Genomic DNA, 22,653 nt, shown 5'->3' on the forward strand with positions numbered 1-22,653 from the left:
TTGCAGCCAGCAGTAAGTTTTTAGCAGGGCAGGGCAGCTCTGTACTCAGGGGAAGGAAAGTTTTAACCTCCCTCCCTGGCCCCAGCCCCCAGCTGGGGTTTGCCCAGGGGGTGGGTGGCAGTCCCTGCCTCCCCACGTCCCAACCCTTTTCTGTTGGAGCAGACAGCATAGCCCAGCCCAGGGCTGGAAAGCATGCTGGGGGACTCTGGTTTAACTTAAAGTAGGAAGGGGTCTGAGACAAGTTCCATAAAACTTGGGCTTGACCCAAATCACTTAAGTTTGATACTACATTCAATCAGGTTTATCTTAAACCAGTTTCAGCCATTTTAAAACTGACTTATGTGCACTGAACTTCTGTTCTGTTACAGGTTTAAACCAGTTTCTGATGACTTAAACCAGTTTGTGTAACTTCTGTCCCTAAAGTATTTCACCAGCTGCAGAAAACGAGAGGGAGTTTCAGTAGCTGGAACACAGGTAGATGGAATCCAGGCTAACAAAAAGCTCTATCAATTCCTTAATGACCACAACTTCTGTGGACCTAGTTTGATGTGTCTTTTAAAGGACAGTACCTCTATCTGCCCAGAGTGCACCAGCCTCACCCTACCTTAGACTAGTAGGGAACTAAGCCAGGTTTTAAAATGCCTGCACAGCTTCCAGGTGCAGGCGGTGTTCCTGTGGATTCTGCTGCCTGGTTTAATTCCTCTTGGTTTGTGACCATGGAGAGGGGCACAATATGAAGCTTTTGTTCTGTGAAAAGGGATCCTAGAGTTTTGAGAAATTGTGTTGAACCACAATTAAAGATTTCACAAGGCAGACATTAGTTTGCAAGACTAAATGTAAAGGCTAATACATTATGAAATATGGTGAAATTTAATGAATATGGGCACAGAAATGCCTATTGAGAAATGTCTTAACACAAAAACGTTTAACCTGTACACACTTGTGCTCATGAAGCAAGTATTTAGTCCCAGTAAATAAATTCAGTAGAGCTACAAGTACCTATGATACTGATCACATGCTCAGCTGCTTGGAGTATTGAGGCCCACAAGCCTTCATGAATCTGTCAGGTTCTCTCTGCCCTAATGTACAATATAAAGCCATCCTGATATCCCTACAGAAAGTCTCTTAATTCATTGAAATTGCTTTCCAGGCTGACTGACTGTACTTTCTGATTTTCAAATATTGTAACTTGAGTGTTTTATGTAAATATGCTGAAAGGAGACAGTTTGTTTATATTAAAGACTATTAGGCTCTTAAATTGTGTTTGGAGAATAAAGCTGTTTGTTTAGATAAGTCCTGAAGAAGCCTTTGTGACCCACACTCTTTATTAATGTTTTGGATTCCTATGAAGGAAGTAACCAATAAATTTAGATGGTATATTTATTTATTTATTTATTTATTAGTCCTACCATAATGCTTAGGAAACCTTGGTGTAGATCAGGATTCAATGTGCTAAAATAAAATAAAATTAAATGAAATTCTTGTGTAGATACCCTCAGTTTCAAGTTTCAGCCCAGAGGGACATTAAATGTCTGAAAGAACTCCTTCCTGACCAATAAGATTTTGAATAGACATGCACACAGGGCTCTTTTTTTTTTCTTTTCTTTTTTTGCAGGCTGGAGGAGGTCAGGTCCCCTAATGTAAGAATGCAAATAGTTTGTTTGGCTTTGTAGCCAATGGGACTCCCCAGAGGTTAAACATTACCCATTTGATTTCTGATTTATATAGTTTCATAAGAAACTGTCCCCTGAACTCAATTTTCGTCTGAGATGCTCCAAATAATTTCATAGACTCGTAGACTTGTAGACATTAGGGCTGGAAGGGACCTCGGAAGATCATCGAGTCCAGCCCCCCGCCCCAGGGGCAGGAAGTCAGCTGGGATCAGAGGATCCCAGCAAGATAAATGTCCTAATGACTTTTAAAGGAGTCCTTGCACCACCTCTGGTGGCAGTTTGTTGCAGACCTTTGGGGATAGTAAAGAAGTTCGTCCTTATGTCCAGCCTGAAGTGGTCTTGGAGAAGTTTGTGACCATTTGACCTTGTTATCTCGTGGTGCGCCATGACCAGTGGGGTCCCCCAAGGCTCTGTCCTTGGGCCTATCCTTTTCAACATGTTCATTAATGATGCGGACATGTTTTCCTCATCATTATTGGTACCAGTTTTTCCCTCATAGTCTGTCTCTGTTGCTCTGACACAAATTGAGAACTGCTTATTGTGTTGTATGCAACACTCTAACTTGCTTACTCAAAAGTATAAGAGTTTCTTTTCTTGATCAGAAACTGTATGGGAGTGGCTGACATTACGACATGGAACATTTTCAGCACAAACTAGTTGTGGAGGAGAGAACATAGCCACCTAGAAAATTCTCACTTCTAAACTGTGCTGGGTTTGCTGTCGATGATTTTAATTAAAACAAGCAATTGCTAATGCAAGAGCTAAATTCATTTTTGCCAGCAGGAGGGAGCAGATTCTAGTTCAAATGAGCTTGAGCAAAATGGCACCATCCAAAGTTCCTACATGCTCTCCTTTCCCTGGAGGCTGCCTGCTCTGACCATATATACCACGAAATGTAATCTGGTATCATACTGTGTGGCATAAACAGTTTTCCACAAAGGCCAGGAAAGAACACACCTAGCCCTTCTACCCCATCATTTTAGTAGAGTAAAGGACTTTGGATCTTTTTCTTCTGCAGCATTAAGTATAGAGAAGCAGTCCCTGATTTCTCCTGTAGACCAGATCTTCAGCTCAAAGTCAGTGGAACTGTGCTAGTTTACGCTTGTTGAGGGTCTGGCTTTGTAGACCGGGGCAGGCAATTATTTCAGCTGCAGGGTCACTTAACGAGTATTGGTGAGCTGTCAAGGGCTGCAAAGGTAGCTCTGCCCCTTGACAGGTGCCCTGCCCCACTGGTTGCCATCTTGAGACAGGAAGTCCTGGCCCCTAACCCCTGACCATTGCCACCAGAAGTCCCTCCCCTTGCCCCCAGAAGCACTCCTTTCAGGAAGGAGGTCTGCCATCTTGGAACTAGAAAAAAATAACAAATTGTGTACTAAAAATCAAACATTGACAATAACATTTTAATTTTATTTAAAAAAAATATTTTTGTCCTGATTTGTGTGCATTTGCATGGTGTATATAGAGGTGATTGCATAATTGCTCAAAATGAGGTCTTACTCTTGTATATTGTAGGGGGGGGGTGGAGGGGTGGGAGGATATGGGGGGTGAGTATGGGGTTTGTAGGGGATGTACATGTGTGTATGTAGGGTGCGTGGGGGGATGTTTGTGGGGATGTGTGGATGGGTATGGAGTTTGTGAGGAGCTATGGAGTGTATGGATGGAGGTGTGTGGGGGTATACGTATGTGTGGTGGAGTGTGTACACATAGTGAGCAGGGCTTCTCCCAGAGTCACGTAGGTGTGTGTGTGTGTGTAGGGAAGGGTGTGGCTAGGTACAGTGTTTGTGGGGTATGTGATTGTGTGGGGGAAGGTGTTGTTATGATGATGTATGGGTGTCCCCCCCCCCGCGTGTGGCCCCCCCCGAGCACCTGCCTCTGCCCTGCAACAGCCCAGAGCCTGTGCGCCCTGCAGCACCTCCCTGCCACCACCAACACTGCATGGCCCCAGCACACCCCTCGCCCACTCTGGACTCACCCCCGCCAGAACAGATCAGACAGAATGCGGAATCAGCCCTGACCCGGCCTGCCTTACACCTGCTGTGCGCTGCCTGCCTATGTTGTATCCTGCTGTCCCCTGGGCACGCAGGAGGACTAGGGTGGCTCCACAGCTAGACTGCCTTTCTAGGAAGTCCAGGTGGCAGCAGTTCCTTCCAGCTGCCACTGCTACTGGACCCAACCCTGTGGTACTGGTGTTGACCCACGTTACACAGTCCCAACCCTGCGTGCGCCATGCCTTATTCAGGCTCTCCTATCCAGCCTCAGCAGCGGGTATGTTGGACAGCTCACCACTGCCAGCCGTTCCTGCTGCAGCTGCCTGTAGCCTGTGCCGGGCTACCCTGTGTCTGCTCTGCACTGCCCCTGCTGCCCCACTGGGCAGTCTAGAGACAGTGGTGACAGTGGCAGCCCGGCATGGGCTCTGGGTGGCTGCAGCAAGAACGGCCGGCAGTGGCAAGGCGGAGGGACTGCTTTATCCCACACTAAACAATAGTTTCTATCCCGCACTGCTGCTGTTGAGTCTGGATGGGCATAGGGCGCGCGGTGTCGGGGCTGCACAGAGCGCGTCCCCACCAATACTATAGGTCTGGGACCAGAAGCAGAGGCAGGTGGAAGGAGCCGCTGCCACCTGGGCTGCCTAGAAAGGCAATCCAGATGCAGAGCTGCCCCAGCCCCGCTGCGTGCCCAGGGGGCAGCAGGACTCACCACGTCTGGATGGTACCTGGGCCAGGTAGGATCAAGGGACCTGTGGGCTGTATTTTGCCCACCCCTATTCTATGGTAAAATCCTCTGCCTCAAGTGCTTAGAAAGGCTTTTATCCTGCCTGAGCTAATTAAATAATATGGCATGGTTGAGAAGACGCTTTGGAAGCTTTTTAAGCAGCTGTAGATTATTCAGCACCAACATAAAATAGAATAATAAATGTCAGAGTTCCCCATGGATCTGGCGGAGGGAAAAGTGTAAATGTTTAATTGGACCCAACAGCATAATTTCTAGCTCTTGTGTCCTGAAACAGTGATTTGTGGAGCCCCTCTCTAGTGCATCATGCAGAACCGGCTGGTCATATGGCACTAACGTCTTCATGTTCTGTTAACTCGTTTCATAAGAAGACAGATGATTGTATTTTTCTGGTATAACTTTTCCATATGAGCAATCATTGCAATGTCCCTGGAGCTCCTGAATGGAAGGGGAGGTGGGATCCTGGGTGAGAGGGGAGAGAGCAACTGCTTAGTCTTTTTTTTTTTGCGTTAGTAGTGTTTGCTCTGACTGGCTTGGAATGTAAGCATAATTTTTTGTACCACTAAGTGCAGAAAGTTGATCACAGGTTTTGGATGGTGGGGAGAAGGGTTGTTGGAGTGCATATGTTTGGGCAGAGGCCATTGTGCATGTTTAATCTCTGATCAGATTCAGGTATAGCTAATGTTAAAGAGATCTCTGTTTTAAATAGGTGTGGTCCTACTAATGATACCTGTGAAATGCAGAGTGTTGATTTTACTGGTTTTAAAATAGAGGTGACTACCCAATTTCAGGTACCCTCTGTTTGTATCCTGGTTTAACAGGATGAATATATTTAGCTGATTCTCTGTCTTCCCTGTGCATAATACTAGGTCACTTCAATGAAATGATAAGGTTGAACATGGTGAAATTACAGGGTGTTGGTCAGACTGGCTTTCTGGAGAAAACCTCTTCACTGCTAGAGTTAAAATGCTTAGCCCTGCCTATATTGCGAAGTGAGTTCTTTCCACATACACTGCATTAGCTTTATTTCATGTATCCGGCCAATCAATTATTGTGACTTCACTACTAACTTTGCAGGGTCATTGGATGCCAAGCATAAGAACTGTAAGTCAGTGTAAGTAAACTGTAAGTCAGTGAAGTGCAGTATTACCATGGATACTTACTCCAGGGAACTGACACATTATTATCTTGTATTACAGCAATTTGACCCCAACAAACAAAAAAGCATGTTCCCATTTTGCTGGCACTGTACATAGAATTAAGCAAAACAGTTTTTGCTGTGAAATGTTTCTAATGTAAATAGATGAGGCAAACAAAACAAGCCTTATCTTCATTTTACAGATGGGCCAAGTATAGACAGTCAGAAAGCCCAAAGCTGAATGATTCAATCTTCTCAGGTTAGTCTAAGCTGCATATATTGAACCAATAAACAAGTCAATAGACATTCATGTTTGATTCCATAAATGCAGCCACATGCCTGCAGTGACCCAGGCCAAAAGCTAGGCAGTGCTGGATCACGCCTCCGTGCTTAGCTGGAGCAGAGATCTTGGGCTAACACTACTGCACCCACCCTGAGAGGGAGGTTTGCAAGGAAGGTGCAAAGTATCTAGGGATGCTTGGGGACTGTGACTTAAGTTAAATCTGGAGGGATCTGGGACAGAAGTTCAGTAAACCGATTTAGCCTAAATCAGTTGAGTCTGATACTACATCCATGCAGGTTTATCTTAAACTTCTTTTGGCCATTTTGAAAGCGGTTTATGCACACTGAACTTCTGTTGTGTTACAGATTTGAACTGGTTTCCGATCACCTATATTGGTTTATCTGTAATTTCCGTTCCTAACATTGGAACAGGGAGAGAAGGTGGCATAGGGTCACACTAGGGAACTGCAGCAGCCCCAGCTGGTGCGTTAACCACAAACTCCTCTTTCTTAATCTTTAAGAAAGCAGTCTTTCCCTTCGAATTCATATATGAGAACTTGAGCCTCTTGATGTAGTTTCCCTTTCACCCAAATTTGACAGCCCCTGTGATAGAATAGAATTACAACAGCTCAGGAGGGTGCTGCCCCAAATCATGTTGAGGGATTCTGTCCAATCCCTTGAGAACACAATTATTGCCATTGTTGAGAAATCCTTGGCTTTCATGGCCTAACACAATTAAAATCCCTTGTTTCGCATGTTCTGTTTAAGGACTGGCAAAGATCAGAGCGTTTGCTTTTGGGTGGACATTGGATAACAGTCATTATAGAGCCTTTCATCTGTGGTATCTTATGAAGCAGGTTAAATATTACCACATCTGCTGCACTGATGTGGAAGCTTCAGTAGACAGGTTAATTGTTAAGATTTTAAAATGAAAGTTAGAGAAGACAGTGCGGTTATAGATTAATTTTGTTATTATTGCTGTTATACATGGGCAATCAATCCTTTTATTTTATATTTAATTCTATCCAATAATCCTTGTATGGGATCCAAAATGTAATATTAGGTTTGGCAAACTCTGCTGCAGTCTGAAATCATCCCCCTCCTGTGCGAGTAGAACCCGTGTTTTCAGTCTATGATCTAGACTGAGTCTCTATTTCTGATCATGATGTTTAATTCCTAAGCAGAGAGCATCTGTCAGTGAGTGCATCTACTTGAGCATTGAAATTTGGAGACCGGGGCCCCATTCTCTTCCCTACTACAGACTCGCTGGATGAGTGTAGGCAAGTCTGTGCTTCAGCTTGTCCATCAGTAATAGAATTAAAGATACTTACTGCTCTACAAATGAAAAAAAATACTGTATGAGTTCTAAAGATTATTACTGCATTTTTTATTTTAAGGTGTGGTGCAGGGCCAATTAGTAGATTGCAGCTACCATGCTGGCATGTGGTTTGCCAGCAATCCCAGAAGGCAGCCCAGTCTAGGAAGCCAGAGTGCCCCTTGGATCAGCTGCTGGCCAGGGTGCTACCATACCCCACCCTTCTCAATGCAGGCTTTGGCAGAACATGTTGGTGGCCTCTGAGGTGATCTCTAGCACCCTTTTTGGCTATGGACAGACATTCAAAAAGCCTGAGCCTGAATTGATTCAATCTTTGAAGATTAGTCTAACCTGGGTAGGCTGAACCAGTTTGTAACTGGACAGACATGCTCTCTGGACTGAGGAAATTCAGGTACATGCAGGCAGTTGGTCTGTCTAGAAGCCAGATGGCACTAGAGCAGCCCTCCCTTCCCTTCTAGTGCTGAGCTGAGGTGGGCATGGCCAGGCCCAGCAGGATGCTTTGATTAGGGAGGTCTGCCTGTATCATCCCAGGCTTTTCCCTGCTGGCTGCTCAAGGGGTGGGAGTGTTGCCAGCCCCCTGCTAGCACTCTGAGGCAAGGAGGGATGTGCAGTGCATGCATCTGTTGATGATATGGAGCCTTTCGATCTCCCTCTCTCTGCTTCTTTATATGGTCTGAAGTAAACTGACAGGCAAGCAAGCCAGCATGGGGCTGATAACAGTGTTTATCATCTCATCAGCAAAACAGTAGCCTGTCTCCATTAGTTCAAACTCTTCTTAAACAGTTTACCAGCTGACCTCTTGATTAGCTCAAAAAATCCCTAAGCGGTTTGCCTGTCCCAGTGAAATTGGAGACACACACAGACATTTCTCAGCATTAGCTAGCATACCACATGCCTAGAGTCTGTGGGGCTGGGGTCTATGTTGTGGGAAAAGGGAGGGAGGGGGGGATCAGGGGAGAGGGGAGGGCAGGGGGAAGTCAGGCAGACCCTGCTGGACCTGCAGTCTCTGCCGGAGATCCAGCCATTGAGCAAAGAGGAAGAGCCAGCTGTGCTGTGGAGCAGAGAGCCCTGCCCAGGGGCAGTCTGGTTTATCTTAAACTAGCAAGGGACCTGGGACAGATATTGAATAAACCAGTTTGAGCCAAATCAGCTAAGTCTGATACTACATGCAACCAGGTTTATCTCAAACTGGTTTCAGCCATTTTCAAACTGGTTTATGTACATTGAACATCTGTTCTGTTACAGGTTTAAGCCAGTTTCTGATCACTTAAACCAGTTTATGTGTAATGTCTGTCCTTAGCCTTCATGACTGCTTTCTGGCTGGTACACTTGGAGAAGACACTGATATGTCTGGGAGCAAGTGGTGTATAAATGCAACAGGTCATAATGGCTTTTTGCTGTTCTGTCCTCATGTACTTTTCTAGGGCAAGGCAGAGAGAGGTTTTAATTGCAGTGACACTGCAGTACAGCATATTGAGGAAGATAATTGCTTCCTAAAGTAGCCAGTGCATGTGGTGTCTCAAAGCCAAGGCTGAGACCAAAAATAAAACTCAGCTCCACCACAGGATACAAAGTACGGTACTTGGAATTTCAAAGGCCAAAACCAATGCCTCGGATTGGGTTAATTATTACACTGACCTGAGAAAGCAAAACTGCTGACTTGGATAGGGTCTTTGTAACCTCAACTGTTGCTGCTGTTCCTAATGCTCCAGTTATACAGTGCCTCCCCAAGTGAGCAGGATGCTGCCCAACCCAGACCCTGTAACATTGTATCCCCATGCCAGGGCTTTGCTGCTGTTTTGACCACTAGAGGAAGGATGGGTGAGGAAAGACCTTTAGCAGCATTAGTGGAAGAGATATGTGACATACAGGGCACATATAAGCAAAATAATTTGGGAAGCGGTAGAGAGGGAGCATGCCTTATACCTGCTTTTGAGAGAAGCATCTCCTCTTACCAGAGCCTGCTGCCTGAAGCCTACAGGCGCATCTGGAAAAGGTTGAGGTCCTGGTTACCAGCCTGAGCACCATTGTGTGTGTATGCCCCATGACCTGTTACTGCTCAGAGGGCCTGACAGACTTTCTGTTGATTTCAGTGCGCTTTGGATCAAACCCAGGGAGTGCTATAGGAAGGATTGCGTCTGGGAATTGGATGGGAATCCTAGGGAAATAGAAGCCTTCATGCCCTCTTCCTATGCACAGTAAAAACATCTTGCTAAAGCTTGCCCTGTAGAGGCCAGACTGTGATTTCCACACAGGCCATGCTGGCTGGAGCATGGAGATTTGGGAGAGTCTTTAAGACCCTGGACTCTAACTCGCCACTTACTCAGTGGGGCCAGGATTCCAGCATTGATCTAAAGCTAGCATTGTGTTTCTGTCTAAAAAGGACAAAGTAAAACCTAGGAGAAATGCACATATTATGTAACATTAAATAGAGCACTAGCTGTTTGATTATTGTGCTATTTCCTTTTTATTTGTAAATTTCCTTTCTCTTCTTTCATCTGCCTTCCACGATCTTTAAAGGCATGTTTCCTACATTTAAGCTAAGTAAAGACAGTCAAAAAGCCCAAGGCTGAATCAGTCAATCAAGGCTAGTTCAGTCTTTGAAGATTAGTTGAAACTGTATAGATTAAACTGAGAAAGAACTGGACAGACATTCACTTTTGATTCAGGAACTGCAGCCACATACTTGCAGTGGCTCAGGCCAGAGGCCAGGGTGTGCTAAAGCATGGCTGTCTGGCACATAGCCATCATGGGCTGTGTGTTCACTTCCTCTTCCTGCTGCCCAAAAGGTCTCTGGTATTTGCAGTCCAGAATCACAGCAGCAGGACACTGCAGGGTTGCTCATCACTTCTTCCTGCTTTTAGGTGGCTCTGGGGCTTATCATCTACAGTCGCAGCCAGCAGTAAGTTTTTTGCAGGGCAGGGCAGCTCTGTATTTGGGGGAAGAGAAGTTTAACCTCCCTCCCTGGTCCCAGACCCCAGCTGGGATTTGCTTGGGGTGGCAGTCCTTGCCTCCCCACCCCTCCAACCCTTCTCTGCTGGAGCAGACAGCCCAGCCCAGGGCTGGAGAGCATGCTGGGATGCTGGAGACTTTGATTTACCTTGAACCAGGAAGGGGTGTGGGACAGAAGTTTCAACAACCAGTTTGACCCAAATCAGTTTACTGTGATACTACATTCAACCAGGTTTATCTTAAACCAGTTTCATCCATTTTGAAACTGGTTTATGTGCACTGAACTTCTATTGTTACGGGTTTAAACCAGTTTCTGATGACTTAAGTTGGTTTATGTATAACGTCTGTCCCTAGCCTTAAACAGCCACTGCAGATTCCAGTCTGTACAATGCAAAAGCCTCAGAGCCAAAAGATGAGTGCAGCAACCATTGAGACAAAAGGGCTCATTGCCAGAATTCTGGGAGAGCAAGTTGGTTCTATTTCTGTGCTTACCACAGCAAACAAGCCCAAGAATCATATCCACTATAAATATATTAACAAGTTATAAAAGTGGTGATCATAAAAACAGCTGCCCAAACCATGCATGCACTTTCATAAAAGCCACACGTTATTAGTGGTGGAAGGAGGTGCCAGGTCACAAGGGCTTGAAAGCATATACTGTTTTTGCCCTCAGAGAACATGTGCTGGTATCTGTGGCTGGTAGTGTATTTCTTATAACTCAGGTCATGAAATCCCAAAAGAGGGTGTTAGGTAAGAGATGAAGTGCCACAATATACAGAAAACTAATATTGTTTAAAGGGACAGTCCTCGTGGTTAGTTAGGTCCATGTGATTTGTAATGATGGTTACTAAAGTTTCACTGTTTGTTGAGTTGCTATGTATTTTAGCATGTCAGTTATTCTACTGAATTTAAAGAGGGCATAACCTCATGCATTCAGTTTAACCATGTGAGAGTCCATGAACGATGCATGCCCCCAGAGGCTGGCAGCGGCTGTGTTGGCAGAGGGGGTGTGGCGGCAACAAGTGGGAACCACATGCAGGAGGCTGTGGTGATGTCAGTGGCGAGGACAAGCTGAGCGAGGACACCCAGTGTCTGCAGCAGGGGAGGTGTGGGGGTGTGGCGAATGGTGAGCAGGGACTGCTTGCAGCCACCATCCACACTGTTAGCAGCAGTGATCGGGGACTGTCTGCAGCTGCCGGCAGCCATGTTGATGGCAACAGTGGGTAGCGACTGCCCGCAAAAGCCAGCGGCAGCTTTGATGGCGGCCAGTCTTGGGGAGGCATGTGCCCCCCTGTGCCCCTCCTATGCGTTGCCTATGTGAGAGTCGTTGCAGATGGGGCATTAGTTTATAAAAATCTATAGGGTAAGGGACTGTGCTTATAGTTTATCTAATCTAATACATCAATTTATGAGGCTTCCACTGTTGTGAATCTCTCTTTCTTTACAGCAGGGTCCTGATACCATTCATGAGCCTCTGGGTGCTGTTTTCAAATATTAAATAATAATTTCATTATTTAAATTAAATTAAATTAAATAGAGAGGCAGGCACAGCTGAAGGAGCCACGGGAGAAGCTTCCATGGCTGTCCAACCCAGCCCCAGCTTCCTGGAACTTAAAAAAAATAAAAATAAAGCCCCACACTCTCTGGCTGCAGCAGCCTATGGGGGCTCATGGCAGAGCCTCCACATGCAGCAAAGAGCACTGGGGGATAGCGGGACTTGCCCCCTCCACCTGGCACCCGCATGGCAGCTGTTGCCTCACACGGCTGCAGTGCAGCTTGACAGGATGCTGCGCGTTGTCTGGGAGCTGAGGCGGCTCCACCTGTCAGCCAAAGTCTAGCACTGCGCAGCCCCAGCTCCCAAACAGTGCACAGCGCCCTGCGGAGCTGCGCTGCACCTGTGCCATGGGGCAGCTGCCACATGGGTGCCAGGCGGGGGGGGGGGCCGATCCCCATGGCCCTCTGGTGCCCCATGCTGCGCAGGGGGGATCTGCCATGATCCCTCAGAGGCACTGATCGCAGCTGCTGGTATGTGTGGGGCTTTTTTTGTTTTAAAGTGCCCGGGGGGCTGGGGCTGGGTGGGGGCTGGGGCTGGGCAGAGCAGCCATGGGGGCTTCTCCCATGGCTTCCCCCCGCCCAAGACAACCTGCAGCTGCCTGGCTGTGCCTGCCTCTCCCTGGCCGATCCGAATCTCTGAATGAGCACTGAATCAGCGCCTAATTTCCAATTCTGATTCAGTTGAATCAAATGAGGACAGTGATTGGAATCACCGAATCGAATCACTGTCCTCTGAATCGGCTGAATCCAAATCTGAATTGAATACTTCCCTATTTGCACAGTCCTAGTTTACACCGTTAGAACTCTGTTGTTAGTCTCTCTTGATATATATACCACAGAGAGAGGAGACTTTGTAACATGCTTTGGGATCCTTTCAGAGTACACTTACGAATGCAAGTGGTCATTCTTGTTATTCCCTGTTACTATCCAAGCAAATTCCTTTGCTTACAGGAGCTACCTTAATTTTTTAAGAACTTTGTATCGCTAAGTTTTCAATTGTTTACCACCAGAATATGCATTTCAGAAAGGGTTCAGGGCCGGAATTTGATTCTCCTTTGTTACTTTGATGTAAATCAGGAATATTGAATTTGATGGAAATGCATTGCTGTGAATTAAGCACTCAGTACTTTCATCAGGCAGTATAAACAGATCTGTCTATTTACCCTCCCCCTCTTCCCACCCCTCCCCCAGAACTTGTTGCTGTTGAATATTGTGATACTTACCTGCAAAGAATTACAATATCAGTCAGTGAATTTACTGTCTCTTCTTTCTTTTCCATACATCTTTCTTTTTTTAGTTACACTGTAGTTGCATATTACTTCTTGCTGTGTTTGTATTTACTTTTATGTGATTTTTCTTCCACAAGAAATTTGGGCTAATTATGCTCCTTTTACAGGGCTTTATAAATGGCTTTGAACCCTCTTCCATCAAATTATGTGTGGGTTACTCCTGCATGGATCTGCTGGGCTTTAATCATATGATTATGCCTATTAGTTAGTCAATGAGGTTTCTTCAGTAAGTGAAGCAACTAAGCTGGGTACCTGAAAAATTAGGTCCATAGTAGTTAATATTAATTGAATGGATCTCAGTGCTTTCTTATAAGTAAATATAAAGGGGCTGATACTGTTGTGATTTATACTGGTATAAATAAGAATATTGCCTATATCATTTGTGTGTAAATTACTCTCTTTATCTTTAGAAATTTTTAAGTTAAAAAATCTGCGCTCTCTTAAATTACAAGCCTAAAATCTGTATTTACAATGTTAGTCTTGTAGTCAATTGTGCCACTCCTGCACGTTTTATTGTTCTTTTTCTTTTTTTCTTGTACAAATGAAATTGGGTGCAAGTGTCTGCTAACCAGATTTTGTCTTGCATGACAAATGCTCCTAAGTATTTGGAAAAGCTTTTGTCCAGCCAGCACCATTTCATCCAAGTGCTGGAATGCAGCATTGAGGCTTTTCTGTTGTTGTTGATTTTATCACATAAGGATTAGTTAAAGCTAGCGTTCAAATGGCTGCCCAGCAAAAGGGAAAAATGCAGCACAACTTCTATAATCCTTAATGAAAGGAACTAGGAGCCAAATTTCAAGCTCTGTCAAAGTCAGTGAGCAGTGTACATTTCTATAGAATCTTGTCCTGAAGCACAAAACAACTTCCTTTCACCAGGCGTAGTCATCTCTCATTATGGGCAATTTACATATTAATTGGCATTTTTCAGCAGCCAGCCAAATATCATGGAAACCACAGACAAAGGAAGTGACGTAATAAAAAAAAGTTTTTGTTTTTGGTTGGGTTTTTTTTTTGCCTTCTCCAAAAAATCTTTCACTATAGGAGGTGTGGAGGGGCCTTGTATGTAGTCCACATGTAGGGGCCCTCAGCATACGGTCCATGCACTGAAGTGTAATTCTCTCAGTCTGGCAATGACAATTGTACACCTTAGACAGTTCTAGCTTAGTGCACAATCTGTGAGGATCATGTATGTCTACAGTGTATGAGACAATGAAAATTAGGGTTACTATACATCTGGGTTTTCCCAGACGCATCCTCTTTTTTGGCCCCCTATGCTGCATACAAGCAGGTTTTATAAATGCAAGCCAGATGTCCGGGTTTTTGTTTAATCATTCAAAGGATCCCCACTGTATATATTAGAATAGGCTTATTCAGAATTCACTAATGTGCTTTGCTTTTTTTAGCTGGTGATTTGGCTGTACAACAACGTTTTACATAGAGAATTTGTATTAAGTTGTGTAACACTTTAGTGCACAAACGGCACTGTGGTGATGATATAAATGTGCACCTACACACACTCTTCACCCAGATTTTTTTTCCGGTATGATTCCTAGCATATCCCCAGGACATAATGTGGACCCTTGGATGAACGGTGAGGTGTGAGGAAAAATTTGAGAAGTATATAAAAAGTTTGATCCAAAGCCCATTAATGTCACTGTGTATTTTTTCCATTGGCTTTAATGGGCTTTGAGTGACGCCAGGTGCATGTTTAAGATGGACCAGTATTTTGGAATGACAGGCAAGAGAGAAAACACGTGATATGGAGTCAGTGCTTCTTCAGGGTGCCATCAACAATATGACCATCACAACCTCACTGATTCTGGACAAGTCATTTCTTTGCTCCAGCTTTTTCCTCAATAAAATGGGGATAATACTACCTTAATTTTGAGAGGCATCATAAACCTGAATTAACATTTGTAAGGGGTTGTGACTTTAGGAGTTGTGACAGTAACTGGAAGTTGTGTGCCTAAGCACAGCACAACATTTTTTTTTATTTACTGCAATTCAGGCAACAGGCATAATTTCACTTAAAGTATGTATTTACAACTGGCATAAGTTGGTCATATACATGTTGTCATGTATTTCTTTGTGGTAACCATGTGGTTTCTGTCCCTTTGTGAACTCTTTTTAGTTGTATGATAATCACATTAAGATCCTTGCTACAAAATTGGTCCAAATTCCACATTTTAAAGTCACCATGTACACTGAGAGCAGCCTCATATAATGCTGGCAATAGAGAAGCTGGTGTGTCTTCTCCTCTTCCTCTGAGAAGAACTCAGCAGCTGTTCATCCAGTGTTAACAGGGTTACCATCATCACTCATAATTCTATCAATTCAGAAGAGTTCACTTCTAAACCGGGTCCTTGGGAAGCTGAGGGTAATTATGGCACACCTCTTTCATGGGATGCTTCTGAGGTAAAAAGCAATGGGCCTGATTCTGCTACTACGGTTACCATTGTAAAAGAGGGAGGGATTTCACTGAAGTCTGGTATGGGTGAGAGGAGAAACAGACCCAACTAACTTAAGAGATCTGGCTGCATTGTTAGCAATAACATAGGCTACTAAACAGGGGCAGATTTTCAGCAGGCAAAAATCAGCACAATTCTGTTGAAAGTACATGGAACCAGGCTGATATATTGCTGATCTGCAGCCAAGAATATGTTAGGAATCTCAACTTCACTCCCTTTTTTGAGAGGCAGTTGTAATTAAACTGCAATGTTTCCTTTTCATTTAAAGTGCCAGGTTCTGAATTGGTAGAAGGTTCCTGGGGGTGGTTATTACCAATATGGTTGAGGAATGTTTAAATGACAACATCAGAAAGATGCGATGGTGTACTAACTACCTGGTTTAAATGCAGTTCAGGTGTAGCTGAGATGCATTCATAGCTATAATGGTTTAACATCAAAGGCCTGTTGGGCCCATGTGAAATGACTTTGTGGTCTCACTCCAGTTCCACAGTGGACTGGTGTCTTATTTAATTGCATCCTGCCCTAGGTCACCATGACCCCAAGCAGCCTGAGAAGTAAAGTAGATTTTGCAGGCTTGTTCTGAGCCTATGGGATGAGATAGGGGATTTTAAATAAGCCTAAACCAGCTAAATCCCTTTAAGTAGCTCTAGGAGTTGGGTCCCGAGCACACGATCCTTTAAAACTCCTAGCCTAAACTCTTCTCCTAAGAGAGACAATGGCTGAAGCGGAGTGAAGTGCCTGCATGTTGGCAGGCAGTGTGGAGAAGCTCATCTCTCCTGTCAAATGATGTGGGAACTTGATTCTCCAGGACAGTTAAAGTAGTGGCTTTCATGAGCACTTAGTTTAGCAGAGAGAAATTTTTGAAACCAAACTGAGCTAGTTGCTTTAGTGAGAGTTGGAGAGGTTATTTAACAGAAAAAGAAAAGCCAGCTATCTCAGAAAATGAAATATCTCTTCTTTCTGTAGTACATTTTGGGCTAAGAGGGTTTTAAATGAGCTGGCAGATACCCACAGCAGGCAGAGCTCACAGAGATAGGTCACTTCACTAAAGGAACCCATGAAAGTCTGATGATACCCTTCCTCTTTTCTTTTCTCCTTTCCTTCCCATTTTGTTTTCTTTTGAGGGGAAAAAGAGAAAGAAGATAAGTCTGTCTGAAAGATTTTCTTTTAGCCTTTGTTTAAGCCATATTCAACAGATATCATAAGTCCTTGTAGCTGAATAACAACCCTGAGACTGGCATGAATATTCTGACATTGCAAAAGCAGTAAATAGTTATGAATAAAGGGATGGGAAAATATGTGAGAGAAGACCTGGTTTTATGTCACAAAATACTAAGTCCCAAATTCTGTGTGTGGGATATCTAAGGTGTATCTCCCCATTTCTTCATAGTCTGCCTGAAGGAATCGCAGCACATTTCTCTTGAGCTTTGTGCATATCTGAAGGCAAAATGAGATCTTGTTTAGGGATCTCTGTTTTATCTTGGTGTTCTAGTTCCCTTGTAAGCTGCTTTGGTCCTCTTATCCATCTTTTTTAATTTTTCTGTTTTCTTGTTATAAGCTGCCCTAAGCCTTTATTGGGAAATGCAGGATATAAATTGCATGCATGCATGCATGCATAATACATCTCAAGCAAAACCAAAGAAATGATTCTTCTGCTTTATTCAGCATGGGTGACTCTGCAGCTGGAGTACTGTGTCTAGTTCTGGGCTCCGCACTTCCACAAGGATTTGGAAAAGCTTGAGAGAGTCCGGAGAAGAGCCACCCATACAATGAGAGACGTGAAAGGCAAGCCATACGAGGAAGGGGTGAGGGACTTGGGTCTCTTCAGTATAAAAAAGAGAAGGCTGAGAGGAGACTTGGTAGCAGCTTACCGCTACATCAGGGGAATACATCAAGGGCTCAGCGAACAACTCTTCACCAAGGAACCCTTGGGGAAAACCAGGAGTAATGGCCACAAACTCCTGGAAGATTGTTTCAGGCTTAACACTAGGAAAAACTTCTTCAAAGTCAGGGTGTCCAGACTGTGGAATAAATTCCCTCCAGAGGTGGTGCAATCACCTATCCTGGAAATCTTCAAAAGGAGACTGGATGGTTACCTCACTGGAGTCACCTGACCCCAGTTGTCTTTCCTGCCTAGTGCAGGGGGCTGGACCCAATGATCTTGCAAGGTCCCTTCTAGACCTTGCAATCTATGAATCTATAAATAAAATAAATTTAAAAATGTGCTTTAGTGAGTTCAAAAGCAGTTGTGTACCTTGGAGTAGAATTTTGTCTAGTTAGAGGTACATGGGCATATGCAGCTGCAGACTTAAACTGTAAATCTTGGCCTGTGTATGACTAGAGAAGATGAGAAATAACCAAGTCAAGTTGGCATTTGATTTGTTTTGCATCTGTTTCTTCATTCCACTACATCAGCTTTATATTGGTGTGTTGATCTGTGCATGTTGATCATCTATGATCTGAGATCTTCAATGTTGATCTAAGTCAACGGTACTTGTATTTTTGCATACAGAATAGTTATAAAAGATAACCCACCCATTTCTCCAAAAGACATACAGACCTTTGTGAGAACTGTCTCAAATTGTGTCCCTAGAACTTTTTTTTCAGCCTGTATTTTAATGGAGGCCCATCCTGCCCTTATCGAACATGATGGCAAACTCATTTTGTTCTCAGTAATAGCACCTTTGGCTGCCTATACACATACCTGGGCGGGGGGCATTTTAATTAGAGTGGTTCCCAGACAGTCTCTCTAATTAAAACTGCTCACTATCACATGTATTAAGTCCACACACATTTAGCAGGATGCTCTATCTAAACCTCATTCAATGAGGTTTAGATATAGCAAACCCACAGATATTTAAAAATGCACAGGGGTTAAATACACGTGATGGTGAGGTGACTCTGGAGTGTCCTAGTTAGAATGCGAACAAGCACATATATAAGCAGCCATTGGGTCTAAAGTTTGTAAAGCATTTGGAGTATGAGCAGCTGTTTAATTGCATGTATTAACAGGTGAAAACAGGATAGTAAATGTCCAACCAGAAATGACAGGTGTGTTTATGTGGGGAGAACCTAATTGCCTGAGCTGTGATTAGTTAGAACACTGGAACAAGCATTCTTACACCTTTAAAAAGCAAAATGGGATCTGGAAGTAATTACAGTGTCATTTTGCATTGTATACTGAAAATGGCACCTCCAGCACCACAGCACTTGCTTAGACCATTGGGTCAGTGGCTCAGTGCCTTCTCAGAGGGAAAGTATTCACTTGCTGAATCATTAATACCACTTCCTGCAGCACATAGCTGTACCTTGAGGGATTCCCCAGTCAAGTGATGACAGCCCAGTGCTGCTTAGCCTGTGTGAGCTGAAAGTGGAATGACTTGGCCTCGGTGAACTGTCATGTGACACTATTGACTAAATTACCTTAGCTTAATGCTTGTCCTGCCCTGCCCTGAATTCCCAGTCCCTCTACCAGCCACATCTGGCCCATAGACTGCAAGTTTGATACCCTTGAACTCAGAGTTCCAAAGCCAGCTGTGTTTCTTTCCTTTCCTTACCCTATTTTCTAGGTTGTGTGATACCAGTTCACTTAGGTTCTGGTTTACAATTATTTTGAGAGGCTTGTTGGGCATGATGGTCATCTCCTTGGAGGGTTTTATCCATCTCTGGGCTTCTTACTACTTTGCTACCATGGATGTCACAGGGAAAATGTGTCTATGAACCCATCATCAATGTGTCCATACACTGTGGTCTAATTAATGCATCAGTGTTCTATTATCAAGAAGAGAATGAGAATGTTTGTGCCAGTGTTGCGTAACTACCACCTCAACATCGCTGTATCAGCATGATGCTAATCTCTTTCTAACTTTTAGTTTCTCTGATGGCTATAACCATCAATTATATGGACAGGATGCCTAGTACACCAGGTTCCTGTCTGCTGAGGCCTATGTTGGCTTTTTTACATTCTTCAGGAACAAACAGCACCTTTTTTTTTTCTCCTCCATTTCCCCTTGGAAAAGCTCTGGGCAATAATCTTCAGAAGAATTTAGATTTAGTGCTTTGCATATGCAGCCTAGGAGAATTTGTGTGTGTGGTTTTCAAAGGGAAACAATGGAGCAGCATAATCCCATAAAAAGAACTCATTAGAAGTTAATAGGATAGTATTTTGGTGGTTCTGTGCATATTTAGAAGCTGTTTTTCAATTTGAATAATTCACAGCATGAAAAGGCCTCCTGGGATTTAAGTCAAAAAGCCTTTTGTTAGTCAAGCAAAACTCCCATTGAACTAGCCACTACATCAGCTATTAACAGACTTCATTTACATATGATAATTTTTCCCTATACACGTACACATCAGAACAGAGTCACTGTTCTGAAGGAATAATTTCTCTTCCAGGTAGTCTACTTATGAAAACCATATATTGTGGCCTGTTTAGAAAATACACCACAAACCCAGTGCTATCCTTCTTGGGGACCACCTACCAAATGTTTTTTATGGAAAAATTCCTTAGAAATTGATAGAAATTCCTTAGAAATTGATAGAAAGTGCCAGTTTTTCCATAGCTCTTTAAACTACTCTATAAGATTCAACAGCGTTCTCAGCTGTGGAACTCCACTCCCTGCAGTTACTGGGACCCAGACACCACAGCTGTGGGGCTGAGAGTCCCCAGCAGTTACAGGATTTGCAGCCCCATCTGAGGAAGGTGCACTCCTGTGCCTGGGAGCCCTGCCAGCTGACAGGACTCCCAGGTACAGGAGAGACCCTGTTACATGTGCAAATGAAAGCTGGATAGCAACCAGCTGCAAAATTAGTATGCATTTTCAAGGTCTAACTTCATAGCTGGTTGGAGCTTCTTATTGTTCAATCAGTTCTTTGCATGTATACTGGTCTCAAAATAACTGTACAATTCACCAGTTAATTGTGCAATATGTTAATATGTAGAGGAGGCCTATATGTATCCAACTTGAGATATTTTAAAGTAGGCAGGTTCTGATGACCTGAAGCAGATCAAGCTCTATTCACCCGTCTCCAGTTGAACCCTAAATAGAGAAACATCCAAGTAAATAATCTTTTTTTTTTTTTAATTTTGCCTGTGTGTAAAGTTTTGTATATGTAAATTTTACCTTTCAGCTTACAAAAAATGTGATACATATCCATTTGAGAGTGGTGATAAAGCTAGCAAATTGTCGGGCACAGCGTCTATCTTAATGCTAACCTTTTTCTCTCCATGTACCTTCAGGAACATGACATCTCCTGGGAAGGCTTTCAAGAGAAGGAGCTAGTGGACTGTATAAGCATCAGCAACAGCTTTTGGGATAACAACCAGTCCTAAGGACCTGTGACAGGAAGCACCTTCACTTCACTTTGGCTCCACCCATTAGATCTTTTTGGTGCCTCTCTACCAGCTGCTGGAGGTCAGAAAATCACCAGACATGTCCATAGCACTCAAGCAAGTCTTTAATAAGGACAAGACCTTCCGTCCCAAAAGGAAATTTGAACCTGGGACTCAGAGGTTTGAGCTCCATAAACGAGCACAGGCCTCTCTGAACTCAGGGGTGGACCTGAAAGCAGCTGTACAGCTGCCGAATGGAGAAGACCAAAATGACTGGGTAGCAGTACATGTGGTTGACTTCTTTAACAGGATCAACCTCATCTATGGAACGATCTGTGAGTTCTGCACAGAGAGGACCTGCCCTGTGATGTCTGGGGGCCCTAAGTATGAGTACAGGTGGCAGGATGACCTGAGGTACAAGAAGCCCACAGCGTTACCAGCACCTCAATATATGAACCTTCTCATGGACTGGATTGAGGTGCAAATCAACAATGAGGACATATTCCCTACTAGTGTGGGTAAGTCCAAACAAGGCCTAGAGGAGCCATAAATTGCAGTTAGCTCTGCGTACCTGGACTGTTCCTTCTTTCTTCCTAACTCTAAAGGAACCTTGAATTCAGTTTACTAGACTATGGAGTGCTGCTAGGGAGGCGCCAGGTATTGAAGAAGAATAGGACATGGAATGATTAGGTTTAATCCTCCCAGCTGCTCCTTCTCCCTCGTAAGACTTACAGTTAATCATTAAGGGTTAGCAATACCAATGCACTGTGAGTCTACCAAAGCTGGTCAGCTCTGAATCTACTTCTTTCCTTGTCAGGTAGCTATTTACTTTAATACAGTGTATCAATGGTACTTGACCCTCTGGCCCCACAGACTAGATGAATGACATGTGGCTGGTCCACAGGCCAGATCCCACAGGCAGAGTTGGTCCACGGGCCAGATCCAACATGGGATTGGCACGTAAGGGTAGTCCACAAGTACAGTCTCACTGCAAAGTGACCCTGTTTGCCCATGGAGCCATGTCATCCAGCCTACAGGGCTTCCCATGTGTCTGGAAATTTGGTGGCGGGGGAGCAGTGGCAGCATTAATTAGTGTTTCCATAACTTGCTTGGGGAGCCTCACAGGCCTGGAGGGCCAGATGACTTGTCCCTGCAGGCATCTCTATGCTCCACAGCTATGTGCTCAGTTAGGATGCTTGTCTAATCAGAATGGGAGTGGTTTATATCCCTGGCTAAGGCGTAATTGCTTTTACACATTACAAGGCAGTGCCGTGTCAGGAGTGCAATATAGACAATTGTGCACAATCCCTCGTCCCTCTTCTGTTTCTCCATCCCAAACAGAGGTAGGAGAAATGGGTGAGTAGAGGAAATTAACCTAAATCTTGTTTTATCCTAAGGCTTTGTCTATATCCCAGGCTTCTGCTGGTCTTACTGTGGTGGGTAAGGATTGGAAGAGGTTTAATTCTTGACCAGCATAGCTGTGCTGGCAGAAGTCCCTAGAGGAGATGCCACTAAATAATGGCAGAACTGTGCTTTTACCAGTAGAGTTTGTTTCCTTTGGTGGTTGGGGAAGCGGAATGTTTTTTCCAAGCACATTTAGCTGGTACAGCTGCATCTACACCAGGAGCACTTAAGCAGAACAGTATACCGACCTTCCAATGCAGGCAAATACTCCTGCTATAGACAGAGCTGAAGTCTTATCACTGTTACCATTAATAAGTCTTACCATTGTTGCCGTTAACTAAGGGTCTGATATTTTTTACTTTGTCACTTTTTAGGATACAGTTGTCCTTCATGGGAAACGTTGCTTTATGATTTTTTTGAGTCTAATTAACTTGTTACAGGCAGCAAACCTGTGTGCCTGTCAGATTCACAGAGACCTGATCTACCACTGTTCCA

The 22,653-nt window shown here is 44.1% G+C and overlaps 1 protein-coding gene across 3 annotated transcripts in view; it reads left to right on the forward strand.

Annotated features, from left to right (window-relative positions):
- MOB3B (MOB kinase activator 3B) overlaps nt 1-22,653 on the forward strand; it is a 180,884-nt gene that overhangs the window by 54,090 nt on the left and 104,141 nt on the right. For 2 of the 3 annotated variants that reach the window (XM_059724643.1, XM_006271393.4), the window contains one exon: nt 20,662-21,272. In XM_059724643.1, coding sequence (XP_059580626.1) covers nt 20,855-21,272 — 418 coding nt within the window. In that variant the 5' untranslated portion in view covers nt 20,662-20,854. Of the gene's footprint in view, nt 1-380; nt 475-20,661; nt 21,273-22,653 lie in introns of those variants that run through there. The other variant, XM_059724644.1, reaches the window with a different exon arrangement.

This window comes from Alligator mississippiensis, chromosome 3 (assembly GCF_030867095.1).
Source record: "Alligator mississippiensis isolate rAllMis1 chromosome 3, rAllMis1, whole genome shotgun sequence".
Classification (NCBI taxonomy): domain Eukaryota; kingdom Metazoa; phylum Chordata; order Crocodylia; family Alligatoridae; genus Alligator; species Alligator mississippiensis.